The sequence below is a fragment of the Trichosurus vulpecula genome, chromosome 7, assembly GCF_011100635.1.
Source record: "Trichosurus vulpecula isolate mTriVul1 chromosome 7, mTriVul1.pri, whole genome shotgun sequence".
Lineage (NCBI taxonomy): Eukaryota > Metazoa > Chordata > Mammalia > Diprotodontia > Phalangeridae > Trichosurus > Trichosurus vulpecula.
The window spans coordinates 92212456-92239108 of NC_050579.1; the positions used below are offsets into that span (position 1 = coordinate 92212456).

The following is a 26653-nucleotide window of genomic DNA, read 5'->3' on the forward strand; positions in this document are numbered from 1 at the left end:
AGGGTATGAAGCCCAGACTTAAGGGAGGGAAGAATCTGCCTAAAAAAAGGAGAGAATAGAACCTCATGCTGGCATTATAGTCCTTTGCTGTTTGTTTGTTTTCCTGTGGAATTCATTATGTTTTATTTTCTTTTTCCTCTTTTTGTTTTTGTTTTTACCACTTGACTGGGCAACTCTTTTTGATGTTTTGAAGTAGTAAAAGAGATGGGGGTGGGGTGGATCGACTCTACTTCTAACTTGATCATCTTGTCTGAAGTCCCTCTATTTTGTATATTCTCTGTAATCCTCATATTAGTGAGAATATAACAGGAATTCAATACTTTCTTCCCTTTCTTTCATCTCTTTTCTCGTCCTTCCTTCTCTCCCTCCTTTCTTCTTCCCTTCTGTCCTTTGGCATATTTCTACCCATTATGTTCTTTCAAGAGAGATACTGTATGAACTGGTATTTAATAAATTATTTAGTATTTAATTTTTCCCCAGTTACATTTAAAAACAATTTTTGACATTAGTTTTTAAAACTTTCAGTTACAAATTTTCTTCTTTCCTCCCTTTGCATCCCCCCTCATCGAGAAGCAAGCAATTCAATATAGGTTATACAAATGTAGTCAGGCAAAACATTTCCATAATAGTCATGTTGCAAAAGAAAACAGACAAAAAACCCCTTAAAATACAGAAATTTTTAAAAGTATGCTTCAATCTGTATTCAGATACCCATCAGTTCTTTCTCTGGAAATGGATAACATTTTTTTGTCATAAGTCCTTCAGAGTTGTCTTGGATCACTGCATTGCTGAGAATAGCTAAGTCATTCACAGCTGATCATCTTACAATATTGCTATTTCTTTGTAGACAGTACATTTCACTTTGCATTAGCTCATGCAAGTCTTTCCAGGTTTTTCTGCGAGCATTCTGCTCATTATTTCTTCTAGCACAATAGAATTCCATCATAATCACATACCACGATTTGTTTATCCATTTCCCAATCGGTGGGCATCCCCACAGTTTCCAATTCTTTGGTTTTATAGCCCTTTGGCCATAATTCCAAATTGCAGTACAGAATGATTGAGTCAGTTCACAACTCCACCAACAGTGTATTAATGTCTCATTTTTCCCACATCTCCTCTACTATTTGTCATTTTCCTTTTCTATCCTATTAGTCAATCTATTATGTATGAGGCATTACCTCAGAATTGTTTGAATTTGTGTTTCTCCAATCAGTAGTGAGTTAGAGCATTTTTATATTGGTATAAATAAAAAATATTGCTATAAATATATTTATGCTAAATATATGCTATAAATATAAATATAAAATAAATAAAGAAAATCACTATAAAAAACCTTTGATTACTTCATCTGAGAACTGTTCATATTTTTTGATGATTTATCAATTGGGCAAAGGCTTTTATTTTTATAAATTTGATTCAGTTCTCTATGTGTTTGAGAATTCAGGCTTTTATCAGAAAAACTTGCTTCAAAAGTTTTTTTCACAATTACTATTGTTAACTGTATTTCCTTCCAACCTATCCCCCTTTTATTCTTTTCTGTCTCTCACCCTGTCCCTCTTCAAAAATGTTTTACTTCTGACTACCCACTCTCCCAATCTACCCTCCCTTCTATCACCCTCCCCACTTCTCTTATCCCCTCCCTTCCTACTTTCCTGTAGGGTAAGAGATTTCTATACCCAATTGAGCATATATGTTATTCCCTCTTTCAGCCAATTCTGATGAGAATAAGGCTCACTCACTCCCACCCACCTCCTGCATCTTCCTTTCCACTTCGAAGGCTTTTTCCTGCCTCTTTTATGTGAGATAATTTACCCCATCCTACTTCTCCCTTTCCTTTTCTCCCAACACATTCCTTTCTTACCCCTTAATTTTTTTTCAGATATCTTCTCTTTATATTCAACTCACACATGTGCCCTCTGTCTATATATACTCATATCTGCCCAAATAATGAGAAAGTTCTTCTAAGTTACAAGTATCATTTTCCTATGTGGGAAAGTAAACAGTTTAACCTAATTAAGTTCCATATGATTTCTCTTTCTTGTTTACCTTTTTGTGCATCTCTTGAATCTTGTATTTGAAAGTCAAATTTTCTGTTCAGCTCTGGTCTTTTCAGCAGGAATGCTTGAATGTCCTCTATTTTATTGAATAGCATTTCTTTCACCTTAAGGGCTATACTCAGTATTGCTGGGTAGGTGATTCTTGGTTGTAATCCTAGCTCCTTTGTCCTCCAGAATATCATATTCTCAGCCCTACAAATACTTTAATGTAGAAGCTGCTAAATCTCATGTTATCCTGACTGTGGCTCCACAATACTTGAATAGTTTCTTTCTGGCTGCTTGCAATATTTCTCCTTCGCCTGGTAGCTCTGCAATTTGGCTATAATATTTCTGGGAGTTTTCATTTTGGGATTTTTGGGGAGGTGAATGGTTAATTCTTTCAATTTCTGTTTTGCCCTCTTATTCTAGAATATCAGGACAGTTTTCCTTATTAATTTCTTGAAAGATGATGTCTAGGCTCTTTTTTTAATCATGCCTTTCAGCTAATCCAATAATTTTCAAATTATCTCTCCTAGGGCCAAAAACTGTTTTAGTTTCATGATGTGTTGTAGTGGAACCATCTCAACAAATTCAGAGTCAGACCATTTCTAATCCAAGTATAGGCATTTATTGAGATTGATGACTGTCATGAAGCAGGCTAAGTTCCAATGGGAACCAGCAGCTTCAGAGAAAGCAAGATGGATTTTTATAGGGCAAAGATGCAATTACATAACAGAAATTTACATAGAATACAGGAATATGATTAATATTTAAAAGCCAGGAGTTTGTTAAAGGACTAGGTAATGGAGGAAGGGTCCTAACCTCAGTGGAATTGTGCAGGCCCTATCATAGGGTGAGCCCCTTCTACAGTTTGATGGTCAAGCATTCTGGTCATGCTGCCCTCCAGCTATTGTGGTCCTGTCTGGGCCAAATGGGTGATGTAATTGTGATTGCACACCTGTTTCCTGGGAAAGTCTGTGGGCAGTGGCTGGGTTTCTATCACATGGACACATCTGCTCTTTCTGTGGGAACTAAGAAGACATTGATTTGGGGTGGGTGTTGTGTAGGTACTGGGGGCCTATAATGAAGTTAGACTATTTAGGGGGACAGCACAATTAGGACTCCATCAGATATATTTTCCAGGTTATTTTTCCAATGAGATATTTCACATTGTCTGCTATTTTTTCGTTCTTTTGGTTGTGTTTTATTATTTCTTGATTTCTCATAAGGCCATTAGTTTCTACTTGCTCAATTCTAATTTTTAAGGAATTATTTTCTTCAGTGAGCTTTTATACCTCCCTTTCCGTTTTGCCAATTCTACTTTTTAAGGAGCTTTTTTCTTTAGTGAATTTTTGTGCCTCTTTTTCCGTTTGGACAATTCTGCTTTTTAAGGCATTTTTCTCCTCACTGGCTTTTTGGACCTCTTTTACCATCTGGCCTACTATGTTTATTAAGGTGTTATTTTCTTCTGTACCAAGCTACTGACTGTTTTTCAGAATTTTCTTGCATCACTCTCATTTCTCTTCCCAATTTTTTCCTCTACTTATCTTACTTGATTTTCAAAATCCTTTTTGAGCTCTTCCATGGCCTGAGACCAATTCATATTTTTCTTGGAGTCTTTGGATGTAGCATCTTTGACTTTGCTGTCTTCTTCTGAGTATGTGTTTTGATCTTCCTTGTCACCATAGTAGTTTTTTATAGTCAGGATTTTTTTTTCTGTTGTTTACTCATTTTCCTAGCCTATAACTTGACTTTTAAGTCTTTGTTAAAGTAGGACTCTGCTTCCAGGATGGAGGTAGCACTGTCTCATGCTTCAAGCGTTTTGTGTAACTGTTTTGAGAGATACTTCTAGGGACCTATAAGTTTTTAATTTTCCAAGGTGATATGATCTAAGGAGAGGTGTTCACTACTCTCCTGGCATGTGCTCTGGTCTCTTGAGTGACAATCATTCTTTTCTACCCTGGAACTGTGAGGAGAGTATCCCCTCCACTGTGGCTGCAAGCTCCATTGTGCTAGTGTTCCAAGGTGGTATGATCTAACGAGAGATGTTTACTACTCTCCTGGCCTGTGCTCTGGTCTGTAAGCAACCACAAGCAATCTTTTATGCCATGGAACTATGAGGAGGGTCCTCCCTCCACTGTGGCTGCAAGCTTTGGTGTGCTAGTGCTCCTCCTTGCCCTGGGAATGCCATCCAGGACTGCAACCCTGATCTGAGTTTAGGCAAAACAACAAAGTCCTTCCTCAGTGTTAGGAAAGAGACCCATCTAATCTTCTTCCGACCAGTTGTTGGACTCCCTTACTCTTGTGGGTTTGCCTACTTTTCTGTAGGCGGAGAGTTCCAGAAGCTGCTGCTGCTTCAGTTTCTCCCAAGGCCTGCTAATTGTTTGGTGGGGCTGGGTGTGTGCTGGGGCATCGTGTGCTGGACCACACTTCTCTCTTACCCTGGTGCGACAGACTTTTCCTGCCAACTTCCAAGTTGTCTTGGACTGAAAAATTGTTTCACTCATCTTTTTGTGTGTTTTTAACACTCTAGAATTTGTTTAGAGTCGTTATTGAAAGTATTTGGAGGGGTCTGGGGGAGAGCTCAAGAGAGTCCCTGCCCTTACTCTGTCTTCTTGGCTCTACCTCAAAGTGACATTTTTTTTAAAAAAAACTTCAATAACTAGATTTTTGAAAAAAAAATTTTGCATGTAATTTGTTTTCATTTTTTATTATTGAAGTAATTACAGTCTATTTTGTTTTTCCTTGTTATATTTTATCACTTCATTACCCAAAATTGAGGCATCTATAAGCACAAAATATATTCTCCCCAAATCTCAAAGAATATGTTATTTATCAAAAAAATCTACAGTTTTGTTTAGGGAATATAAACTGCATTAGAGTTACAAGCAAAACAGGTAAAAGCCAGCAAATATTACTCCCTTCAACAGTAGTGAAGAAAAACTAAGCCCTCAATAGTCTGTAAAGTAGCAATTTCTAATAATTCCAGGGTAGGTGGGTGATATTTTTTTTAATGTGTGGGGGTTTAATTTTTTTCTTTAAGTTTTATTGGATAATTTGCTTAATTGGTTTCTATTTCAATTTGAATAGTGGAAGCCCTTAATTGTTCTCGCAGAGAGTTTATGGGTCTTGAAGCATGCAGTGAGGGATAACTCTTTAGAATGGTTTCCCTCTGGGGGAGGGAAGACATAAACAGAGGGATTCTGAGTGATAGAGCGTTACTAAAACAACACATCAATCTTTGGAATAATTGTTGGATGTGGTAGTGAAAAACATTTATGCTGTTTTCAGGAAACTCCACTTGTACTTCCACCAGTGGTCTGGGTTTCTTGCTATGGAAAGGATGTTCTGTTAATACAGATTTCTTGAAAACAAAAGGAAGACAAGTGAACTATATAAGCCACGAAAAAGTAAACAAAACAAAATTCCTTGTACTTTTATATTTATCTAGCCTTGTCTTTTCTCCCATTGACCTGACTTAAGGAAGTAAAGCTAAGGCTCCAAGATGCATTTAGTAGGGACCTTGTTTGTGGCCTTTTTCTTTGCATGTAGATCAGATACTGTACATGTTACAAAATAAAAAGTTCTTTTACATTTTTTTCTTGCAGTAGAATTTAATATGTTCCATTTTCTAAGAAAATTATCATCTTTAGAACAGACATTTATATGGCACTTTCACCCTGGCAAAACACTCTCTATATATTACATCATTTGAGCTTCACAACAACTTTATGAGGAAGGTACTCTAGGTGTTATCCAAATTTATTTTTTACATGTGAGAAAATTGAGGCCCAGAGAGGCTAAAAAATTTAAATGGTGACCCTCGTAATATCATGAGCAGGATTTCAACTTACCTCTTCCTGACTCTAAATCTAGCAGTCTAACCATTCTACAATTCTTCATAAATGATAATTTTTTGAGAATCTACCAGGTCCCTGATGCTATGTGAGTTACTTCAGTAGATACAAACGCATAAGATAAAAAGAAAGCATTTAGCTGTGTTGTTTGGAGTCAACTCTTAAATGAACCTGGACTTTTAAGTCCTATATTTGGGATCTTAGAAGTGGGATGGTACATTGGCGATATTCTTAGACTAAAACATATTTTACAAGTTGCTCTTTTACTTGAAAATTTTAAAAGTAGACTTTATTTACAGGATGCTAGACATACAAATGATAATGGAAACAAAGTTTTTATTTTGTTTACAAGATATCAATTCTGGCACCTTCTCATTTAAAAAGATTTAATTTTTTAATTTTGAAAGAAGCTTGTGTTTTAAAAATGCTGTTTTTACAAGTTTTGGTATGTGTAAAGTGTTTTAGAGTTTGTAGAAGGCCAATACTTCATAAATACATGATAGTATTATATTTTGAATTATAACCTCTTAGTTCAATTTTGCTTCAGTTATTTTATTGATATTGTTTTTCAAGGACTGATGCACGAATGTATAAAGTGCTTAATAATGTCAAGAAGATTTACATTTAATTTCTCTTTCTAGATCCAGTATTCTAAGACTCTATTTAAATTAATTTGTCTGTAATGGGCTGAATTTTGAAAGAAAGAGCTGACAGTTTAAATCTAGCTTTTTGGTTAGACCTCAGTGTTGATCAGGTCATCAACTCGGATCCAAATGCCAGTGCGCTATTTGTGTGTGTGTGTGTGTGTGTGTGTGTATGTATGTGTGTGTATGAGCAGAGAGATATGTGTTCCAAGGCTGCATTGGGGGTGTCTGACTACCATTAACTTCCTCACAAATGAATTCCAAATGTGAACCTAGTAAAAATGTATGAATGGCTCCGTGCAAACTACTAACCCTATTGAAACAACAATTTAAAATTTGTGCACAGTGGGTTGATTGCTTTTATAATAGATGAAGGGCAGGGTTTTTATTTTACATGAAATTACTCAACAGAATCAAGATTTGTCATCCTTTTCTTTATTGCAGCATGGCACCAGCAGGCTGGGGATTCATTCTCCATTTTCAGTATTTCATTAATTGCCTGATAATTACCTTGAATATTTTACTATTCAAGCTAAGTTAAGTAATCTTTTAAAATCTCTACTCATAAGTAAATCCACTTATGACTTTATTCATCTTTATTACCCTCTACTTAGCCTTTTAAATTTCAGATATTCCCTATCCTTTTGAGGAAAAGGAAATCAAATTTATATTAATCTGTTCTCTTTTTAATACATCTAACCTCATTAGTCTCTGTGGCTACTACTACAGTTAGCAAAGACACCTTTGCTCTTACCCTTGCTGGATTTCTCTTTTTCTGAAAAAATGTGTTTGTCTTTTAATCTATCATTGTTCATACCAAGGTGAACATTTCTACTGGATTTTTTTTACCATTCAACAAGTATTTATTGAATCCCTACTCTGTTTTCAGGATACTGACCTAGGTAATACATGCCTGTCTCTCAGTTTCTTATCTCCAAAGTGGAAGAAACAGGGATGATATTGATGAGAACATGAGTTCATTCAAAAAGTATTTATTGAGCATCAGCTTTATGTATGGTACTAATCTGATCCCAGATTGACTTCAGGCTCATTGGATTTACCTCTTACTGAAATAGATTCTTTTAATGTTTTTCACCATTTAAAAGCTTTTTCATGAAAATGTATATCTTAGATTGCTAGTTCCCAGCAGCCCAAGACTTCATTTATTGAATCATCATTGATCTAAAGCTTAAAGAGATCTCACACAAAATGTAATTGAAGGTCCTCATTTTATAGATGAGGAAACTACAGCCTGAGAAAGTTGAATAAGGTAGCTAAAGGAACACAAGTAGTGATCATCAGAATTTGGAATGCAGTCAGAAATTGGAGTTTAACCCAGGTCCTCTGACCAGAGTCATTTGTCTTTCCTTTGTATGGATTTAGTACAATACCTAATGAGTAAGATTTGTGATTTCCCCACAACAACCATATGGGGGAAAGGGAGTGGGAAATAGGATTAGTCTAGCAGAGTGGGGGATGGGAGGTGTTTATGTTGCCAGAAAACTAAGTGCTCCTTCTTGGATGCCCCCTACCTTTCTTCCTAACTGCCCCCTGGAGTTACTTAGCTTATTGCAGAGATTTGATTCTCTTAGATAAAACCTCCATTCTATATCTCACCTCAGTGGCATGATTTCCCCTTAGTTAATACCTCCATTCTGTCCCTGGAGCAGGAGCATTCCAGGTGGTCAGAGAGCATAGTCGAAGGAGGCAGTAAAATTAACTGAGACATCATTCTCTTTTCTAGAAAGGTTGTCTGGGTTCAGAGTATTTGAAAATATTAAAAAATCTGTAAAATGTTTTTTTCTCTTACAGCCCCTGAACCACCGTTGAGATAGGATCCAAGAGATTCAGACTGAGGGTCTTTCACTTTCATTTGTTTATCTTGCCTTCATAGCCTCCCTTTTTCTGACCTCCCCTTCACAGCGATGAAGTGCACAAATCAAAAACAGCTATGCTGGAACAAATCTTTATTTAAGATGTCATTGGGTCTGATTAAAACAGAAAATGTAAGGAACTTTAAAGAAAAGGAAAATTTCCAATTTAAGATCTACTCTCTTATACATAAAGCGAGTAGGGAAATAAGGCAAACACTTCACTATATGCCTTAATCCTCCCTCAGAGGAAGCTCATTTGATCAGACCCGCCTTCAGCTCAGGTCTAAGATTCTGGTCTGACCAGAGAGGGCAAGGGTGGGGGCAGGAAAAGCCCAACCCTCCTTCTATGGGCAATCTCCTCTCTGCCCTCCACTGTCTCTAGCTTGCCCTCCGTTCCATCTCCTTGTTCTCACTAGTCATATTCTCAATCCTCCTCCTGGATAGATTTTTGCCCTTCTTCAATTCAAGGAAAGGGTAAACTGTCTTTTTCCCAGGGCAGTGAAGCTCCAGGAGACAGGTGCTGAAGTACTTTACACTGCCTGTAGAGAAATAACCTTCCATCCATACTCCATCCCTGAAAAATCACCTCATTTTATAGATTTAAAAAATCAAGGCATGTCAAGTCCCTTACCTATGATCACACAGTTAATATGTGTCTCAGGCAGGATTTGAACTCAGGTCTCCTAAGTCCTAATCTAGCCCTCTGTCTACTAACTATATTATGGATTCATTAATACATGCTTTTTATTATGGGAATATTTAATATGCTGGCAGTTTACAGTTATACTAATTATTGCATTATGTTTTTAATGCAAATACTGTGAAAAGATGTATAAATATTTATCAAGTTTTGTAGTTAATAGATTGTGAGTTGATGGGGCTGTTTTCTGTAGTGAGCAAAATGCTGAACTCTGAATCAAAAGCTTTTTATTCTAGTATGGCCAAAGACATAGATTGACTTTGACTTGTATTCTATCATGTAATTTAAAAACCAATTTCTGTCGTTTAATTATCTTAAAATTCCTTATTAGGCCTTTCCTGTTAATTCTAACTATTATTACCACCGAAGTCTGACTATCATGGTGGTAAAAGTAGATAAAGAATTAAGTCTCTGGAGTTAGATCACCTGACTTCAAATCCTACCTTCAACACTAACACTAAAGCATTCAGGTAACTTGACTGATTTATAGTTTCCATATCTTTAAAATGTAATAGTTAGATTAGCTTCTGAATTTCCTCCTAGCTTGAGTTGCATCACACTTAGCATCTCATAATGGGATTCTATAGTTATCTCCCAGCTGTCTAGTTTTCCTCTGCTTTCTTCCCATCACCAAAAACATGTTGCATACTTCTGTCAAACAAATTTTCCTGTAATTCTATTTCATTTATTCTAGCTTCAGGAGCCTATTAATTCTCACCTGTCTGTGCTACTTTGGGACCTCTCTGATTTTTCCATGTTGCTCCAGGAAGCTCATGATTGGGAAAACCTCATCACCCTGCTGAATTCCATCAGCCTTGGTACTCTCTATCTCATATTTGCCCTCCAATTGGAGGTTGGAACTATAAACTCCAGAACCTCCATTTAAGAAGGAAGCCCAGATCAGAACATCCAATTTCCCTCCTGGCTGCGCTATACTGGGGACTTATCTGACTCTTCTGCTCTGTCTCCCCTTTTTCATCTTCCTTTTGTATGTTTTCTTCCCTTGTTAGATTATAAGGTCCTTGAGGGCAGAGACTGGCTTTCTTTTTATATATTTGTATCCCTAGCACGTTGTCTGGCACATAGTAAGCATTCAATATTTATTGACTGGCTGACTGATTAATAACTTCCTATTGCTTAGCATATTCAGTCCAAAATTTGCAGCCTAGTTTTTAAGATTTTTTTAACTGACCTCACCCTATTTGTCAATATCATTTTACAATATCATATACTCTCTGCTGCAGACAGGCTGTACTCCTACAGGTGTGAAATGCAACATTCCTACCTCCATTCCTTTGCTTATACCATTTTCCCTCCCTAGAATACCTTTTCTGGACTTTTGTCAGTGTATTAGATTTAAAGTCCCAGAGGGCAGAGATGGTATCTTTGGCTTCTTATTGTGCTCCTAGTACATAGAACATTACTAAGTATTTAGTACAATGGGTACTAATACCCATTGAAGAAATATTTGTTGGTTGGTTTAGAGTTTTTAAAACTGTACCTTTGTAAATACAGGTTGCACTATAATGAGATTCTCTATCTCAGGCAACCTAAGAGAAACAGTTCATTAAATTGAGAAGGTATCAATGCTTTAGTTTTTATCCACATGTAAAACAATTCCATACATAATTATTAAACACATATTTTGGGCCCATTATTGTGCTTTGAGATAAAGAAAACCTAGCACATTGCTTCATGTGATCTAGGCACTTAATAAATGTTTCTTAAGGTGAAATGACTTGAAATAAGTGAAAGTCAAAATCTTTGTCCTCAAGGAACTCAGAGTCTTGTTGAGGAAATAAAGTGTCAATGCATGAAACAATGTGAAAATCAGTCGATAAACGTTTATTAGTTGCTTACTATATGTCTGGCACTGTGCTAAGTAAGCACTGGGGATACTGGCAGCTAGGTGGTGCAGTAGATACAGCACTGGGCCAGGAGTCCAGAAGACTGTTTCAACAATCTGGCTAGCAGCTGTTGTGGGGGTAAAAGACCAACACAAGCCCAAAAACAAGAACACTACCAGCACACTGCAAAAGCACAGGTTCTTTTGATCTGCTTGCAAAAGCACAGGTTCTTTTGATCTGCTTTAGTAAGGAAAGCAACGTTAAGGGGTTGACAAGCTCACTTTAATTCAGCATACAAATATCATTCACTTAGTTCAGGGGAAAAAAACAGCACCCTGAACTTCAGAGCAAAATACAAAGTACAAACATCGACAGACAGACCTTGTCTCATTCAAATCCCAATAGATAGTTACCAGAGTTTAACAAAGTTTCAGCATCCCAGTTACAAGATGGAGGGCTCTTAGCTACAGCTGCCTGGAGTCTCCGCATCAGCACCACCTCAAGTGAGAGCCCTTAAACAAATTATAAACAGCGACAGACAGACCAAATACAGATTCATAGTTACCAACATCTAGGTTCAGCCCAGGAGCTCATAAGGAGGGCTGGCCCAGAGTCACTCGCGCCACCACTGCTGTGGGTAAGAGCTCCAAAGAAAAGAAAGCCAACCCCTGGTTTTATATTTTTTTTCAGGGTCAGGGGTGAGTCACACATGAGACACCCATGTGACCTAGAATTGTCACAAAGAGGTGACTTAAACCCACCTGGTCTAAAAGTCTCTGCTGTCCCAGACGTCACTCAAACTCATGTGTAAACTAGGCCCTCCCCTGAGTTAGCCCCACCTTGGGCCCCACCTTAGTTACCAATCCACACCCACATAGGTTTTACACCTAATAGGGGTTTGAGCCTGGGGCTTAGCACCTCAATGAAATATACTGAATTACTCAAAGGAAACAGAAGCCAAGCTCTCCAAGGGCACTTGGTTGAACTAAGTGCTAAGAGCCCATTTTGCTTACCAACACAAAGACTTGATTTCACATGTAGCCTCAGATGCTTCCTAGCTGTGTGACAGCCTCACTATACTCTGCCCTCATTAGATCTCATCTGCAGTATTGTTTTCACTTGTGGTTGCCAAGGTTTAAGGAGGATATTGATAACCTGGAATGAGAAAGACTTATTAAGTTGAAAAGTTTAAAGGGGAGCCATGTTGGCAAAGGGCCCTTTTTGTTGTTCAGTCATTTCAGTCCTGTGCAACTCTTTGCAACCCCATTTGGAGTTTTCTTGACAGAGATACTGGAATGGTTTGACATCTTCTCTATCTCATTTTACACATGAGGAAACTGAGGCAAACAGGGTGAAGTGACTTGCCCAGGGTCACACAGCTAGTAAGTGTCTGAGGTTACATTTCAACTCATTAAAATGAGTCTTTTAGCTCATCTTATATGATTATTGGTCAAAGGCATTGGGGGTATTTAGCTTGGGGATAAAGATTCTGGGGTTGGGTAGGAACATTATATCATGAAAGTTGTCTTCAGGTATTTGAATATCTGTCATGTGGATAGATATCATATTTGTTCTACCTGACCCCAGAGGGCAAAATTAGGAGCGGTGTGTGGAAGATGAAAGGCAACAGGTTAAGCTTATTTTGAGAGAAGAAAACAACTACCGCCACCACTTCCTAAAAATTAGAGTTCTCCCAAAGTGGAGTAGGCTGCCTTTAGAAAGGATGGGTTCCCTTTCTTTGGAGATTTTCAGTGATGAGGATGATGATGATGAGGAGGAGGATAACTGGCATTTATGAGGTACTTCGAGGTTTGCAAAGTATTGTACTTATATTATCTTACTTTATTCTCAAAACCCTCCTAGAAGATAGTTGCTATTATAATATCCCCACTTTATAGATGGGAAATCTGAGAAAGGTCAAGTAACTTGCCTAGATTCACCTAGCTAGTAAATGTCTGAGGCATGGTTTGAATTCATGTCTTCAGTGCTGTTATTCACTATGCCTCTTACAAGCAGAAGGTGGATGGCCACCTGTCAGGTACTTTAGAATAGGGATTACTTTCCTGTAGGGTTTGGACTAGATGACTGCTAAAGTCCCTTTCAACTCTCAGATTCTTTGTCTCCATAAATAAATGCACCAGGATGCTTTAAATCTCATGGTTTATGAATTTTGAACCAGATTTGAATTTTTGGTACCTTAAGTTCACTTACTTTTAGTAAAAATTTGTTTTCCTTTTTCTAAGAAAAATAGATCAGAAATCAGACTTAAATGACTTTTTGGAAATAAAATAGCTCTTAGAAATTTTGCATTTTGATGAGATGAGTTTAAATGAGCCAAACGCAATCAAATGAACGGCCCTTAAAATATATTATGTGTGAAAAATCAAATCAAGAATGCTTTGAGCAAAACATTTAAGGCTTTAGTATATTGAAACCATTTGAAAAATATTCTCAGTGATGAACAAATAGAATATGTGATCAGATTTTATAATTCACAATGCCCCCTCCCCCAGTATTTTTAAAAATCTTACTGTATGTTGGCATTTATTTGATTATTTTCAGGATACGAAATCAACTAATACTAATTCCTGATTTTTACCTCATACTGTGAAGCTTACTTGTTTTAATGATGACAAGTCAGTGGTGACAAAAGCTTTCAAAGGACTCAGAAATCCTGTTACTATAACCCTTAGCATAGTGCTTCTGCAATGAATAACCTCTTCTGTTGGAGGAAATGATTAAATAAGATGAGTTTGTTTTTATCTGTGAGACTTAGGTTGTGCTTCCATGGGTATTTTCATTTTCCTGAGTAGAACAGCTGGTGAATTTTAAAGAACAGTATGAAAAGGATGGGAATTTCTGGGACTGAACCCAGAAGATCCAAGAGTGGAGTGTTCTGCATCCTCAAGAAAAAGTTGAACAGAATGGGCAGGGAGAAGTGAGGCATTTAGGACTCAGGGTTGTGTTCAGCAGAATTAGGCTGAGAGTGTTAGGAGACTGAATGAGGTTGTAGCCTGCTTGGATGGCCCTAAAAATAAATGGAGTACTGAGGCAGAGTTTAAGGTTGAGCCGAGTGGAATAATGGAGATAGACAGTCTTGGTACTGAGAAATCTATGTGGTCAGGAGGTTGCAGTAGAGCAGCTGTGGGTTCTGAGTACATGGGTACTAGGGTAAAGATGGCCAGTGTTAGCCTGAGCTAATGGTGAAATGCTAATCATCACAATGGGATTTTATGTCTTTAAAGAAGAAGTAGTTGGTTAAAATATTCTAATCACCATATTGCATATAGCAGCCCTCCAACTCACAGAGCTAGTGCCTGGTGAACACCTACTGTAGGTTTAAGGTAATCCATGGGATCACACTGCTAAAACCAGGCTCCCAAGCTACCTCTGATGTGTTTATCTTTAATAGTTAGCCAGGCAATGAATTTAATGCCCTAGCAAGAAAAGGAATAACCAAACAACTGCCTTATAAATTGAGTGTGCTTTCCCACATTGTACATTATCAGTGGAAGAGGTCTACAAACACATAGAACACAGAGAAATTTAAACCTAGAGAACATTTTAAAGGCAAGCACAACTCACGTCTCCCACATTTCTGAACCACTGATTTCTTCTATTAACGTCGTTATACTACTCCTGTCAGGCCTGACTTCCATTGATTTTTTTAGTCTTGGATATTCATTGGTTGGCTTAACATTGGTGTCATGGTCTGATGGACTGATATTCTAGTCTACATTTTACCAAATGTACAAACGATACAATTAAAACACTCTTAACATTAAAGAGTAAAATTCTGAGTTAACTAACAAATATTTTTAAAATGTTTGAATTAGGTTAAAATCAATTAAACATTTATTGAGTTCCAACCATGGGCAGAGGAAGCTATGGTATAGTGGATAGAGAATTGACATCAAAACCTGCAAGACCTGAGTTCAAATTCTGTCTGTGACACATAATGGCTGTGTGACCTGGGGCATGCCATTTAATCACTCACTATTCTAGGCAACTATTTAAAACTTTAAGTTATTGAGGAGGAGCTGACTTGCATTGCTAGGAGGAGTTTCCATTTCTGGGAGCTCTCTTTGTCAAATGCGTCACAGACCTAATCCCTTATCCTAACTGTGTGCAGGACAGTCTGCTGGGCACTGGATTTACAAAACCAAAGATGAAATATATCCTGTCCCCAAAAACCTTAATAAAATCCCTTCTTCTATGAAGCAATGAAAAATATGTGAGCCTTTAAAATTCAATAATTTATTGAAACAAAAAGGGCACAGTATTTAAACTGTGTGAGGAAGGCATAGTGGGTATGTGTGTGGGTAATACTAGAGATTTTTTCAGGTTACTTACTATTTAGGTAGCATAATTAATGATTAAACACAGGCATATTTCAGAATAAAAAAAACAGTTTTTCTTGGTCCTCTGATTTGATGGGATTCAGAGATCTAGTGAGATTCCTTGAATCTTTTTCCCCCTTTCAATTAAATCTATAGCATTTATCCTTAGGAAACAGCTGCCCCCCCTTTTGTATTTAGAGAAAGACAGTGAAAGGAATACTTCAGTGCCATAAATGCTATTGAAAGCTGAATATTTTTTTTTCTTCTGAAGATACACTAATCACTTCATATAATGATAGAGTCCTTGGTTTTTTGTCAGAGTTAAAGATCTGTCTGTCTACATAATGGCCATCAATGTAGTAATTTGGATGCTTTGACAAGTGTGCCATCCTATTGTCCTCATTTTATAGACAGCAATACTGAAGCAGAGGGGAGTTAAGTGGTTTGTCCTAGATCACTCAGCAAATTAGTGGCAAGGCTGAATTTAAAATCTTAACTGCCCATGTAGGCCTCATTTGTTGTCAGCCATAGTTTCCTTCTTATGGATGATAATATAACTTTATATCCACCATAGTATATGAGGGAGTACAGTCTAGTATACAAGGGAGTATTTGATCATCATGGCTAATGCAGAGGGGTGGAGTCATTCTATCTACAAAAACAGTTTTTTCAGATGACTGAGGCTGTAGCTCTTTCGCAATAGCTACTGATGCCTTTGGGGATGTTTAGGTGCAGGGGATTTTGGTTTGTTTGTTTTTTTAATTTTTCTTCTTTCTCCACCTAAGAGAGACAGCCAGACAGCCAGACAGACAGACACACACACACACACACACACACACACACACACACACACACACACACATACACATGCTCCCCTATCTAAGAACACACCACATCATTAGATTACAAAGCTCCATTTTGCTTCTTCATTCCTGGCATTTTTCTTTCTTTTTAGTGTTTGACACACTTCTATTAACCTTTTACTTATTTCCATTCAAGTGTCATACAGTCACTTCAAATTCATCACACCTAAAAAGAAACTTCTTACCTTCCTTCCCAACTACCCACTTTGTATTAGCAACATTGCCATTATTCCAGTTGCTATTTTTGTCCAGTTGTTCAGTCTTCTCCAATTCTTTGTGACCCTGTGGACTATAGCACTCCAGGCCTTTCTGTCCTCCACTATCTCCCAAAGTCTGTCCAGGCTCATATTCATCGTTTCCATCTCATCCTCTGCTGTCCCCTTCTCCTTTTGCCTTCAATCTTTCCCAACATCAGTCTTTTCCAATGAGTCCTGTCTTCTTATTATGTGGTCAGAATATTTAAGCTTCAGCTTCAGTATTTGTCCTCCCAGTAAGTATTCTGAATTAATTTCTTTGTAGATTGATTGATTTGATCTTCTTCTCGTCCAAGGGACCCTCAGCACCGTAATTTGAAAACTTCAGTTCGGTGGTGCTCAGCTTTTCTTACTACCAGGCTCATTAGAGTCATCACTGACTCTTCATTCTGCTTTGCTCCAATCAGGTTTCTAATTCTTCCTTCATTCTTTTTCTCCTGTTTCATCTTTTTTCCCTTTCTACTGATAATAGCCTAGTTCAATTTTATCACCTCATGCTAGGACCACTGTAGTACCCTTACTGGTTTCCATACCTCTCCACCATTCACTAATGTGAAATTACTCTTTATAAAACATTCCTTTTATCTTTTAGATGCTTGCTTAAAAATCTTTAGTACGTACTTATTACCTAAATAAACCCAAATTCCTAAGCCTGATACTGACTCATATTCAGAGCCTGGCTTTAATCTAGCCCTCCAACCTAACCTCCCACTTTTCCCTAACACAGACAAATCTAGGCAAACTAACCCATTGACTATCCTCCAAATATATCATGCTGTTTGGCACACTTGTACCTTTACTCCTGCTTTTTTCTGCTTACTATCCAAGATGCCCATGCAAACCCTCCCCATCTTTTAAATCTCAGCCTCTCAATGAAATCTTCCCTTATCACTTGAACTGGAAGTTATCTTTGCCTCTTCTGAACTTCTGGGATTCACATAATCTGTATTCCTCACACAGCACATTATATGCTTAATTGTATTATAATTATTTGTGTACAATTTATTATTACTCCATATAAATTACAAGCTTATTTAAGGGAGATATTATATATTCTATTCTTTGGTAGCTACAAAACATAACACATTGTCATGTGCATAGTAGATTGCCAGTAAATATTTGCTGAATAAATAGAATGCCTGCTAGTTAGTGTGAATGTTAACCCTATTCATATAAAAAGGTGGAAACATACAACGCAGTAGAGATTTAAACATTTTAAATATTAATGGTGTTGTTTAATACCATGTATCTTTCTCTAATTGTTATCTAACTGGACACAAGTCATCATTTATAAATACATCCATTTCAGGCATATGGTAAAAGGGCAATTCTTGTTTCATCTGGAAGTCAGCAATCAGTTAACAGCACTTATTAGTTGCTTACTATGTGCCAGGCACTATGCCAAGCTCTGGAAATATGAAGATAGGTTCCTGTATTCAGGAAACTTGCATTCTAATGGTGGAGAAAAAATGCAAATGAGTATGTACGTATAAAACTTGTTTAGGGTAGATTGCCACTGTAGCTGTTCAGTATTTGTGATTTGTCTATGTGCTTGGTTTGTGTGCACTCCTCCTAGAAATATCCTATAAACTTATATGATTCAGTGCCAGTCCTTACAGCATAAAAATATATATCCTCGAATCACTAAGGGAGTAGAAAAAGTCCATTTTTAAATAGCAACCTGCTTTAAATAAACAGATAAAACTGAGCTGGAAACCTCTGGATGCCTGTAGAAACCACTTAAAAGGTTTTGGCATTAGACTTCATCACAGTCCCAGCTTTCATCATACACTTAGATAAAATAGCTGAAAATGAAAAATACCTACTAAAAATTCCTTTGTAAGCAGGTGAGAAGGTTGGAATTTTGAAATTTTATTGACTACATTTCCTTAAAACTAGGAATGGGCAAAACTCAAGCTTTGGTCATGGTGGTTTCCTGAAACATTTTTCCCATTCTAGCCCCGTAAGACCAATCTTCATCCAATCCAGGTAACACTGTGATCTACCACAGTCACCACTGATTTCTTTATAGGTGATTGACTTATGCTAGTGCTTTTAGCTAGGACTTGAGCTGTGGCCAAAGTGATAGCTCCCAATGATGGTGTTGAACCATCCTCTAAACATACCTTGGATAGTCATTGGATAGTCATAGTCACAGGATATCCCCAAATCTCAGTGCACCTTCTCCCTTTACACTTCCCTCATGGTTTCCCTCCTATTAGACCTGCAGGTCTTAAGCTATAAGGGTTCACGAATAACTCTGGTGACCCAAGACCCAATTGACAATATAGCTTTAGGCCTCTCTTCTACTTTTACTTACAAAAGCATCTTACCAAAATGAATTGAAAGGCTTTCACTTTTGAAGAAAGAGTGAGAACACAATAAGGGGGGAGAGTGTCATTTAATAGTTACTTCTAGGCACTAGAAAAGAAATTGCTATTAGAAAAGTTAGAACTGTAGGAGAATTGTTTGTAGCTTACCCAGAAAACCCTTCTCAACCCTTGCTAACCTCCATATGGTGCTTTGCAAAAGGATATATGTCATTGGGACAGTCAAGGTCTAAAGCAGAACCCATACAATGATTATATATATATATATATATATATATATATATATATATATATATATATATATATATATATATAATTGATGCTTTTCTGTCATGATATTTTAACAGTAAATAATAACTACCCTAGAAGGGCTGAAATAGTATTCGGTGAAGGCAATTTCACTCTTGGTCATCATTTGGATTTTAACAGCAGTAATGTGCTTAAATTATATAGTAGAGGGGACAGAGCCAAGATGGCAGCTGGAAAGCAGGGACTTGCTTTAGCTCCCCTCCAGGTCCCTCCAAACACCTATAAAAATGGCTCTGAACAAATTCTAGAGCTATAGAAGCCACGAAATAGCAAAGGGAAGCAGGGCTCCAGCCCAGGACAGCCTGGATGGTTGCTGGGTAAAGTCTATCTCACGGAGCTGGGAGTGGAGCAGGGCAGAGCCCAGCGTCGACTGCCCTGGGACCAACTAGACTGGGAGCCAGGCAGAACAGGCGTAGCACCCTGAATCAGTGAGCTGTGGCAGTTATCAGACTTCTCAACCCACAAACACCAAAGACAACAGAGAAGGTTAGTAGGAAAAGTTGCTGGGACAGAGTGAAAGGAGTTCACAGTTCGACCACTGCCCCAGGGGTGGCGGAGGTGGTGCACCTCTGAAGCTGCTTCCAGAGCTACAGCTGCAGTTGTTTCTGGTCCCAGGCCAACCTGGTGGGAGGAATTAAGCTGCTGATTAGAGCTGGAAGGCAAAGCCTGCTTTGCCCTGCCTGGATCTGGGCCACAATCCTGGTTGGTGGTTCTGGGGGGGAGAAGGAGCGCTGGTGTGGCAGAGCTTGCTGTGTAGAAGTAGCTCTGAAAACAACAGCACAGCCCCTCAAGCTTGGGACAAAGTACTCTCTACTCTACAAGCAGTCATACCCCCACGAAAAACTCAAGGGTCAAGTAGTTGACTGGGAACATGGCCAGGCAGCAAAAGCAAACTCAGATTCAGACTCAGACTTTGGGATCTTTCTTTTGTGACAAAGAAGACCAAAACATACAGCCAGAAGTCAACAGAGTCAAAGAGACTACATCAGAAGCCTCCAAGTAAAATATGAATTAGTCTCAGGTCATGGAAGAGCTCAAAAAGGATTTGGAAAAGCAAATAAGAGAAGTAGAGGAAAAATTGGGAAGAGAAATGAGAGTGATGCAAGAAAACCATGAAAAACAAGTACATGACTTGCTAAAGGAGACCCAAAAAATACTGAAGAAAATAACACCTTAAAAAATAGACTAACCCAAATGGCAAAAGAGCTCCAAAAAGCCAATGAGGAGAAGAATGCTTTGAAAGACAGAATTGGCCAAATGGAAAAGGAGGTCCAAAAGGCACTGAAGAAAATACTACCTTAAAAATTAGACTGGAGCAAGTGGAAGCTAGTGACTTTATGAGAAATCAAGATGTTATAAAACAGAACCAAAGGAATGAAAAAATGGAAGACAATGTGAACTATCTCATTGGAAAAACTACTGACCTGGAAAATAGATCCAGGAGAGATAATGTAAAAATTATTGGACTACTTGAAAGCCATGATCAAAAAAAAGCCTAGATATCATCTTTCAAGAAATTGTCAAGGAAAACTGCCCTGATATTCTAGATCCAGAGGGTAAAATAGAAATTGAAAGAATCCACCGATTGCCTCCTGAAAAAGATTCCAAAAAGAAAACTCCTAGGAATATTGTCACCAAATTCCAGAGTTACCAGATCAAGGAGAAAATACTGCAAGCAGCCAGAAAGAAACAATTTGAGTATTGTGGAAGCACAATCAGGATAATACAAGATCTAGCAGCTTCTACGTTAAGGGATCGAAGGGCTTGCAATATGATATTCCGGAGGTCAATGGCACTAGGATTAAAACCAAGAATCACCTACCCAGCAAAACCGAATATCACACTCCAAGGCAAAATATGGATTTTCAATAAAATAGAGGACTTTCAAGCTTTCTCAGTGAAAGAGCAGAGCTGAATAGAAAATTTAACTTTCAAACACAAGAATTAAGAGAAACATGAAAAGGTAATCAAAAAAGAGAAATCATAAGGGACTTACTACAGTAGAACTGTTTTGTTTACATTCCTATATGGAAAGATGATGTGTGTAATTCATGAGACCTCAGTACTAGAGTAGATGAAGGGAATGTGTATGTGTCTATATGTATGTGTGTATATATATGTGTGTGTGTGTATATATATGTATGTATGTATGTATACATATATGTATATATATATGTATGTGTATGTGTGTATATATATACACACACACACAAATACACACACACACACACACACATATATAATATATACATATATAGACAGAGGGCACAGGGTGAGCTGAATATGAAGGTATGATATCTAAAAAAAAAATCAAATTAAGGGATGAGAGAGGAATATATTGAGAGAGGGAGAAAGGGAGAGATAGAATGGGGTAAATTATCTCACATAAAAGTGGCAAGAAAAAGCAATTCTGTTGGAAGAGAAGAGGGGGCAGATGAGGGGGAATGAGTGAATCTTGCTGTTATCGGATTTGACTTGAGGAGGGAATAACATACACACTCAATTGGGTATCGTACCCCTCAGGAAAGAAGGAGGAAGGGGATAAAGAGGGGGGACAATAGAAGGGAGGGCAGATAGGGGGAGGAGGTAATCGAAAGCAAACACTTTTGAAAAGGGACAGGGTCAAGGGAGAAAATTGAATAAAGGGAGACTGGATAGGAGGGAGCAAAATATAGTTAGTGTTTCACAACATGAGTATTGTGGAAGGGTTTTACATAATGATAGGCGTGTGTGACCTATGTTGAATTGCTTGCCTTCTTAGGGAGGGTGGGTTAGGAGGGAAGAGGGGAGAGAATTTGGAACTCAAAGTTTTAAAAGCAGATGTTCAAAAAAAATTTGTTTTTGCATGCAACTGGGAAATAAGATATGCAGGCAATGGGGTATAGAAATCTATCTTGCCCTACAAGAAAGTAAGGTAAAAGGGGATGGGGGGAGTGGGGTGACAGAGGGGAGGGCTGACTGGGGAACAGGGCAATCAGAATATATGCCGTCTTGGAGTTGGGGGGAGGATAGAAATGGGGAGAAAATTTGTAATTCAAAGTATTGTGGAAACAAATGCTGAAAACTAAAAATATTAAATAAATAATTAAAAAAAGAAAAAAACATTATATAGTAGAAAGACCACCACACTAAGAGTCAAGAGACCTGGTTGTGGGCCACTAACCAGCTGTCTAATTAGCTATCTGATCCTATACATCACAACTATTCTGGGTATATATTTTTCCTCCCTAAAATGAAAGAATTAAACTTGGTGATTTTGAAATAACTTTACAAGACTCAACAATATGTGATTTAGTGAGCATTAGTGAAATTATGAAGTGAGAAGTGGTATGGTCCAGGAGCTGCCTTTTGCAGTTCCTCAGGTCACTGAGGCAGGTAGGTAGTGCAGTGGTTAGAGGAAGTGAGGAAGACCTGACTTCAAAATCTGCCTCTTAGACTTATGGAGGTAATAATAGCCCTTGCCCCACAGGGTTTTGGGGTAGATCAAATGAATTAACATCTAAAATGCTTTAGAAAATTTATGGCGCTTTATCAATGTTAAAACTATCTTATCAGTGCCAGATATTGGCTAGAATTAAATTGTCAAAGAATCTATGCAATGGTCTGCAGACATTTTTTTATTTCAAATTCCTATAAGTAAAAATTGTGAACACTCTTCCTCATTATATGTAAATTTTATTTGAGGAAAATGTTGTATATATTATAAAGCATATACATTATGAAACAATATTTTGCACAATATAAAACAAAGTAGAAATTAAAATGAATGAAAGTTAAAATAATATTTAAAGTTTTAAAATGTTACTAATTTTAAGTAAATATTATGATATTAGAGATTTGTTATACTTCATTATTGGTGAAGCATTCCAATAATCGGCTTCATTATTCACCCATGTAGAGGCAGTTAGGAGGCTTAGTAGATAAGAGTATTGGGCTTGGAGTCTGGAAGACCTGAGTTCACATCTAGCCTCAGAAACTCACTATCTCTGTGATCCTGGGCAGGTCACTTAATCAGTTTCATCATCTGTAAAATAAGCTGGAGAAGGAAATGGCTAACTACTCCAATATATTTGTCAAGAAAACCCCATATGGGATCATGAAAAGTTAGGCACAAATGAATGACTGAATAGCAACAAATGCTTCATTATTTTCAAAAAAATCCCTGTGTTCTGTGACCAGGGGTGCAGGGAGGATTTATAAATGGTTAATTGTCTGTTAGTAATTATTCTCTTAAAATTTGTCATTGTGTCTAAGTAAAAAGTTAAATTTTTTAATTTTTTTTTAAATTTAAAGTTACACAATAGAGCAAAGAAATAATAGATCATAGTAGTCAATGAATATAACATAGGTGTTATAATTTTCTTAATGTAGATATTCACCATGCATCATTCAAAATCAAGCAAAAGTTAATTATCTCTAATTTCAACTCAGCAGAAAGTTTTCAATATAAATATGCTTTCTTTTCTCATTGTTGAATATGATATCATACATTATGGTATGACAATGGAATTATAACTTATCTTCCTACCCATGTTTCAGTATTTTAGGTGTGATTATGGAGGAGTTTGAGGAAGAAGAAGTAGGCTGTGAAGGGCTTTAAATGTCAGACAGAGAAGCTTATATCTTATCCTATAGGTAATAAGGAGCCACTGGAGTTTATTGAGAAGTAGGGGGAGTGACAGTGACATGATTGGACCTGATTTTTAAGAAAATTATTTTGGTATGTGTGTAGAGAAAGACTTGAGGAAGAAATACCAAGTATGAGGCCACTGAAACATTCCATGTGAGAATCAGTGAGAACCTGAATTAGGTTGATGGTTATATGACTGGAAAGAAGAGAAAAGATGTGAGAGGTGTGGTAGAACAGAAATGGCAAGAAATGGTAACTACTTGGACGTGAGGTGTGAGAGAAATTTAAGAGTCCAGAATGATACTGAGGTTGTGAAATTGAGTGACTAAAAGCATGAGGATGTTCTCAGCAGAAATGAAGAGTAGAAATAGAGTGAGTGTTAGTAGAAAGATAGTGTAATGAGGTCTGCAATACAGATCACAACTTGTCCTTGCCTGCTCATCCTGTGCACTCATACTGTCCTGCCCAAAATAAAAAAGGATTAGAGGCTCTCCCCCGGGGGGCGGGGCCGGGTACGCGCGGCTCGGGCGGCGACTCCGGCGGCAGGCCCCGCCCCTCGGCCTCTATGGCTGTTTGCCCGGCTGCATTGTGGGAGTTTGACCCGGAGCCGCCGGAGGAGGGTGACGAGCCGCTGCCGTGGGCGCCATGGGGGCCTTGATGGACGATGAAATTATAAGAAAGCGTCTCTTAATTGATGGTGATGGTGCTGGTGATGATCGGAGAATCAACCTATTAGTGAAGAGTTTCATTAAATGGTGCAATGCTGGCTCTCAGGAAGAAAGCTATAGCCAGTACCAACGCATGTTGAGTACATTGTCTCAATGTGAATTTTCAATGGGAAAAACCCTGCTTGTATATGATATGAATCTCAGAGAAATGGAGAACTATGAAAAAATGTACAAAGACATAGAAAACAGCATATCTGGAGCACATGAAAAAATTGCTGAGTGCAAAAAGCAGATCCTTCAAGCAAAGCGAATACGGAAAAATCGCCAGGAATATGATGCTTTGGCAAAAGTCATACAGCACCATCCAGACAGGCATGAAACATTAAAGGAACTAGATGCTTTGGGGAAAGAATTACAGCATCTGTCTCATATAAAAGAAAATGTTGAAGATAAGCTGGAACTAAGGCGAAAGCAGTTCCATGTTCTTCTAAGTACTATCCACGAGCTGCAGCAGACGTTAGAAAATGATGAAAAACTCTTAGAAGTAGAAGAGGCTCAGGAAGCAGGCATGGAAACAGAGACAAAACCGTAGGCAAACGCAAGTCTCACCAGCATGAAGAGAACTAAATATCTATCTTCATTTCCTTTCACGTGTTAAATCATTGTTACTTTGGTGAAACTAGCAGACTACAGATGATAAATTTTTATTAATTTTTTTCAAATGTCCAACTAGACAAAGAAACTATTTTAATGAAGTTTGTTTTTATGAAATTTTTTTATTCAAATGTTTTCAGTTTGTATTTTCATGTATATTTTGGTAATTGTTAAAATGGTAAAATTGAAAAAAAAAAAAGGATTAGAGGCAGGTGTAATGGCAAGCAAAGTGGGACTTTTAGTTTTGCACTTTTTGTCTTTTGGAGTTCTAGTTCTTCTCAGCACTAAGGCAATCAAGTGCTTTTGATTGAGACTTGCCTTTGAGTCGAGAGTCTTTGGTTAATCAAGAGTCTTTGATGACTTGCTTAAGTCACAAGAAAGTCTAAGTCACATGAGTTCGAGTCACATGGTTTTGACAACCTCTGTGGGCTGACCCTGAAGAAGTGTATATATACTCTGAGGTTAGCATTTTGCTTTGGGGACTCTCTCATTGGAAGACTGTTCCTGCGACTTGGCCAGACCAGACTCTGGGTAGTTGCTAAGGAGCCCCTCCCCCAGCCCCCGAATGGCTTTGAAAACCCAGATGTTGGTGCTTCTCTCTCTCTGGTAATTATGTATGTATTGCTATGGACAGACAGAAGCCCTGTCTGCTGATTTGTGTTATTTGCTCTGTTTATATAATTTCTGCTTGTAATTTCTGTTTGTGTTTTCTCTGAAGTTTAGGGTGCTGACTTTTTCCCCTGAACTAAGTGAATGATATATGTATGTTTAATTAAAAGTAAGATTGTAAACCCGTTAAAGTTGCTTTCCTTACAAAAGCAGATCAAAGAACCCGTACTAGCAGCCCCCTTTTGTGCTGGTGTTATTGGCCTTGCACCTCCACCCCAGCTACTAGTAACATTGTTGTTACAGTGGGTTCACCAGCTACAGCACTTGAGTAGAGCTTATTTCTTGCAAGGTGATCTGGTGATCAGCTGATGGAAATACTTGGAGAAGAAGGGTAAAAAATCCCATTGGCACTTGTAGGTGTTGCTATGAGTACCCAGGTCAGGATTAGTAAATAACTTCCCAGACAGGGAGGTTTCCAGAAACAGAAAGAGGAAGGTTGAGAAATTGAATCATGGGTGAGTGGATCGAATAGGGCAGTTGAGCATTTAGCAGTAATGGGTGGTAGGTAGGTTTGTTGTAGGAGATAAGCCCCACTGTTACAGGGAGAGTAGATTGAATATATACCCTCAGGGGACATTCCATGGTTCTGCAGAGGACTTCATCCCCAACTTTTTGGAGAACGCTATTCTAGGTAATAAAATATTTTCTACCTAAATGTCATATGTATTATTTCTTGTTATGAAATCAGATGCTATATTTTCCTTTGATTATCCTTTGCTCTTTACCTGAAATAGCTTTAAGTAAAGTATCCCATTCATCATAACGGAACATTGAGTTTGGAACCTAATTATAATGTCTCCACTAATGATTGTAGTTAGAGAAACATCCTGCTAATGTGGTTGATAAGTGTGTCTGTTCCTTCCTGACAGTGTATTAATTGGTAATGAAATACAAATAAATAGAAATAAAGGTTTGATAACATTTGGAATACTAATGATGCTAACTTCACATTCTCCCTCTGAGGTTTGGTTCAGT

General features: G+C 37.8%; 2 protein-coding genes across 2 annotated transcripts in view; both read left to right on the forward strand.

The window, feature by feature from the left end:
• Positions 1-26653, forward strand: part of PRKN (parkin RBR E3 ubiquitin protein ligase) — a 1915523-nt gene that overhangs the window by 219117 nt on the left and 1669753 nt on the right. The window lies entirely within an intron of this gene.
• On the forward strand, positions 24319-25126 carry LOC118855907 (THO complex subunit 7 homolog). The gene has a single exon (XM_036765948.1). It carries the CDS (start codon positions 24333-24335, stop codon positions 24945-24947), a length of 615 nt encoding a protein of 204 aa, XP_036621843.1. The 5' UTR covers positions 24319-24332; the 3' UTR covers positions 24948-25126.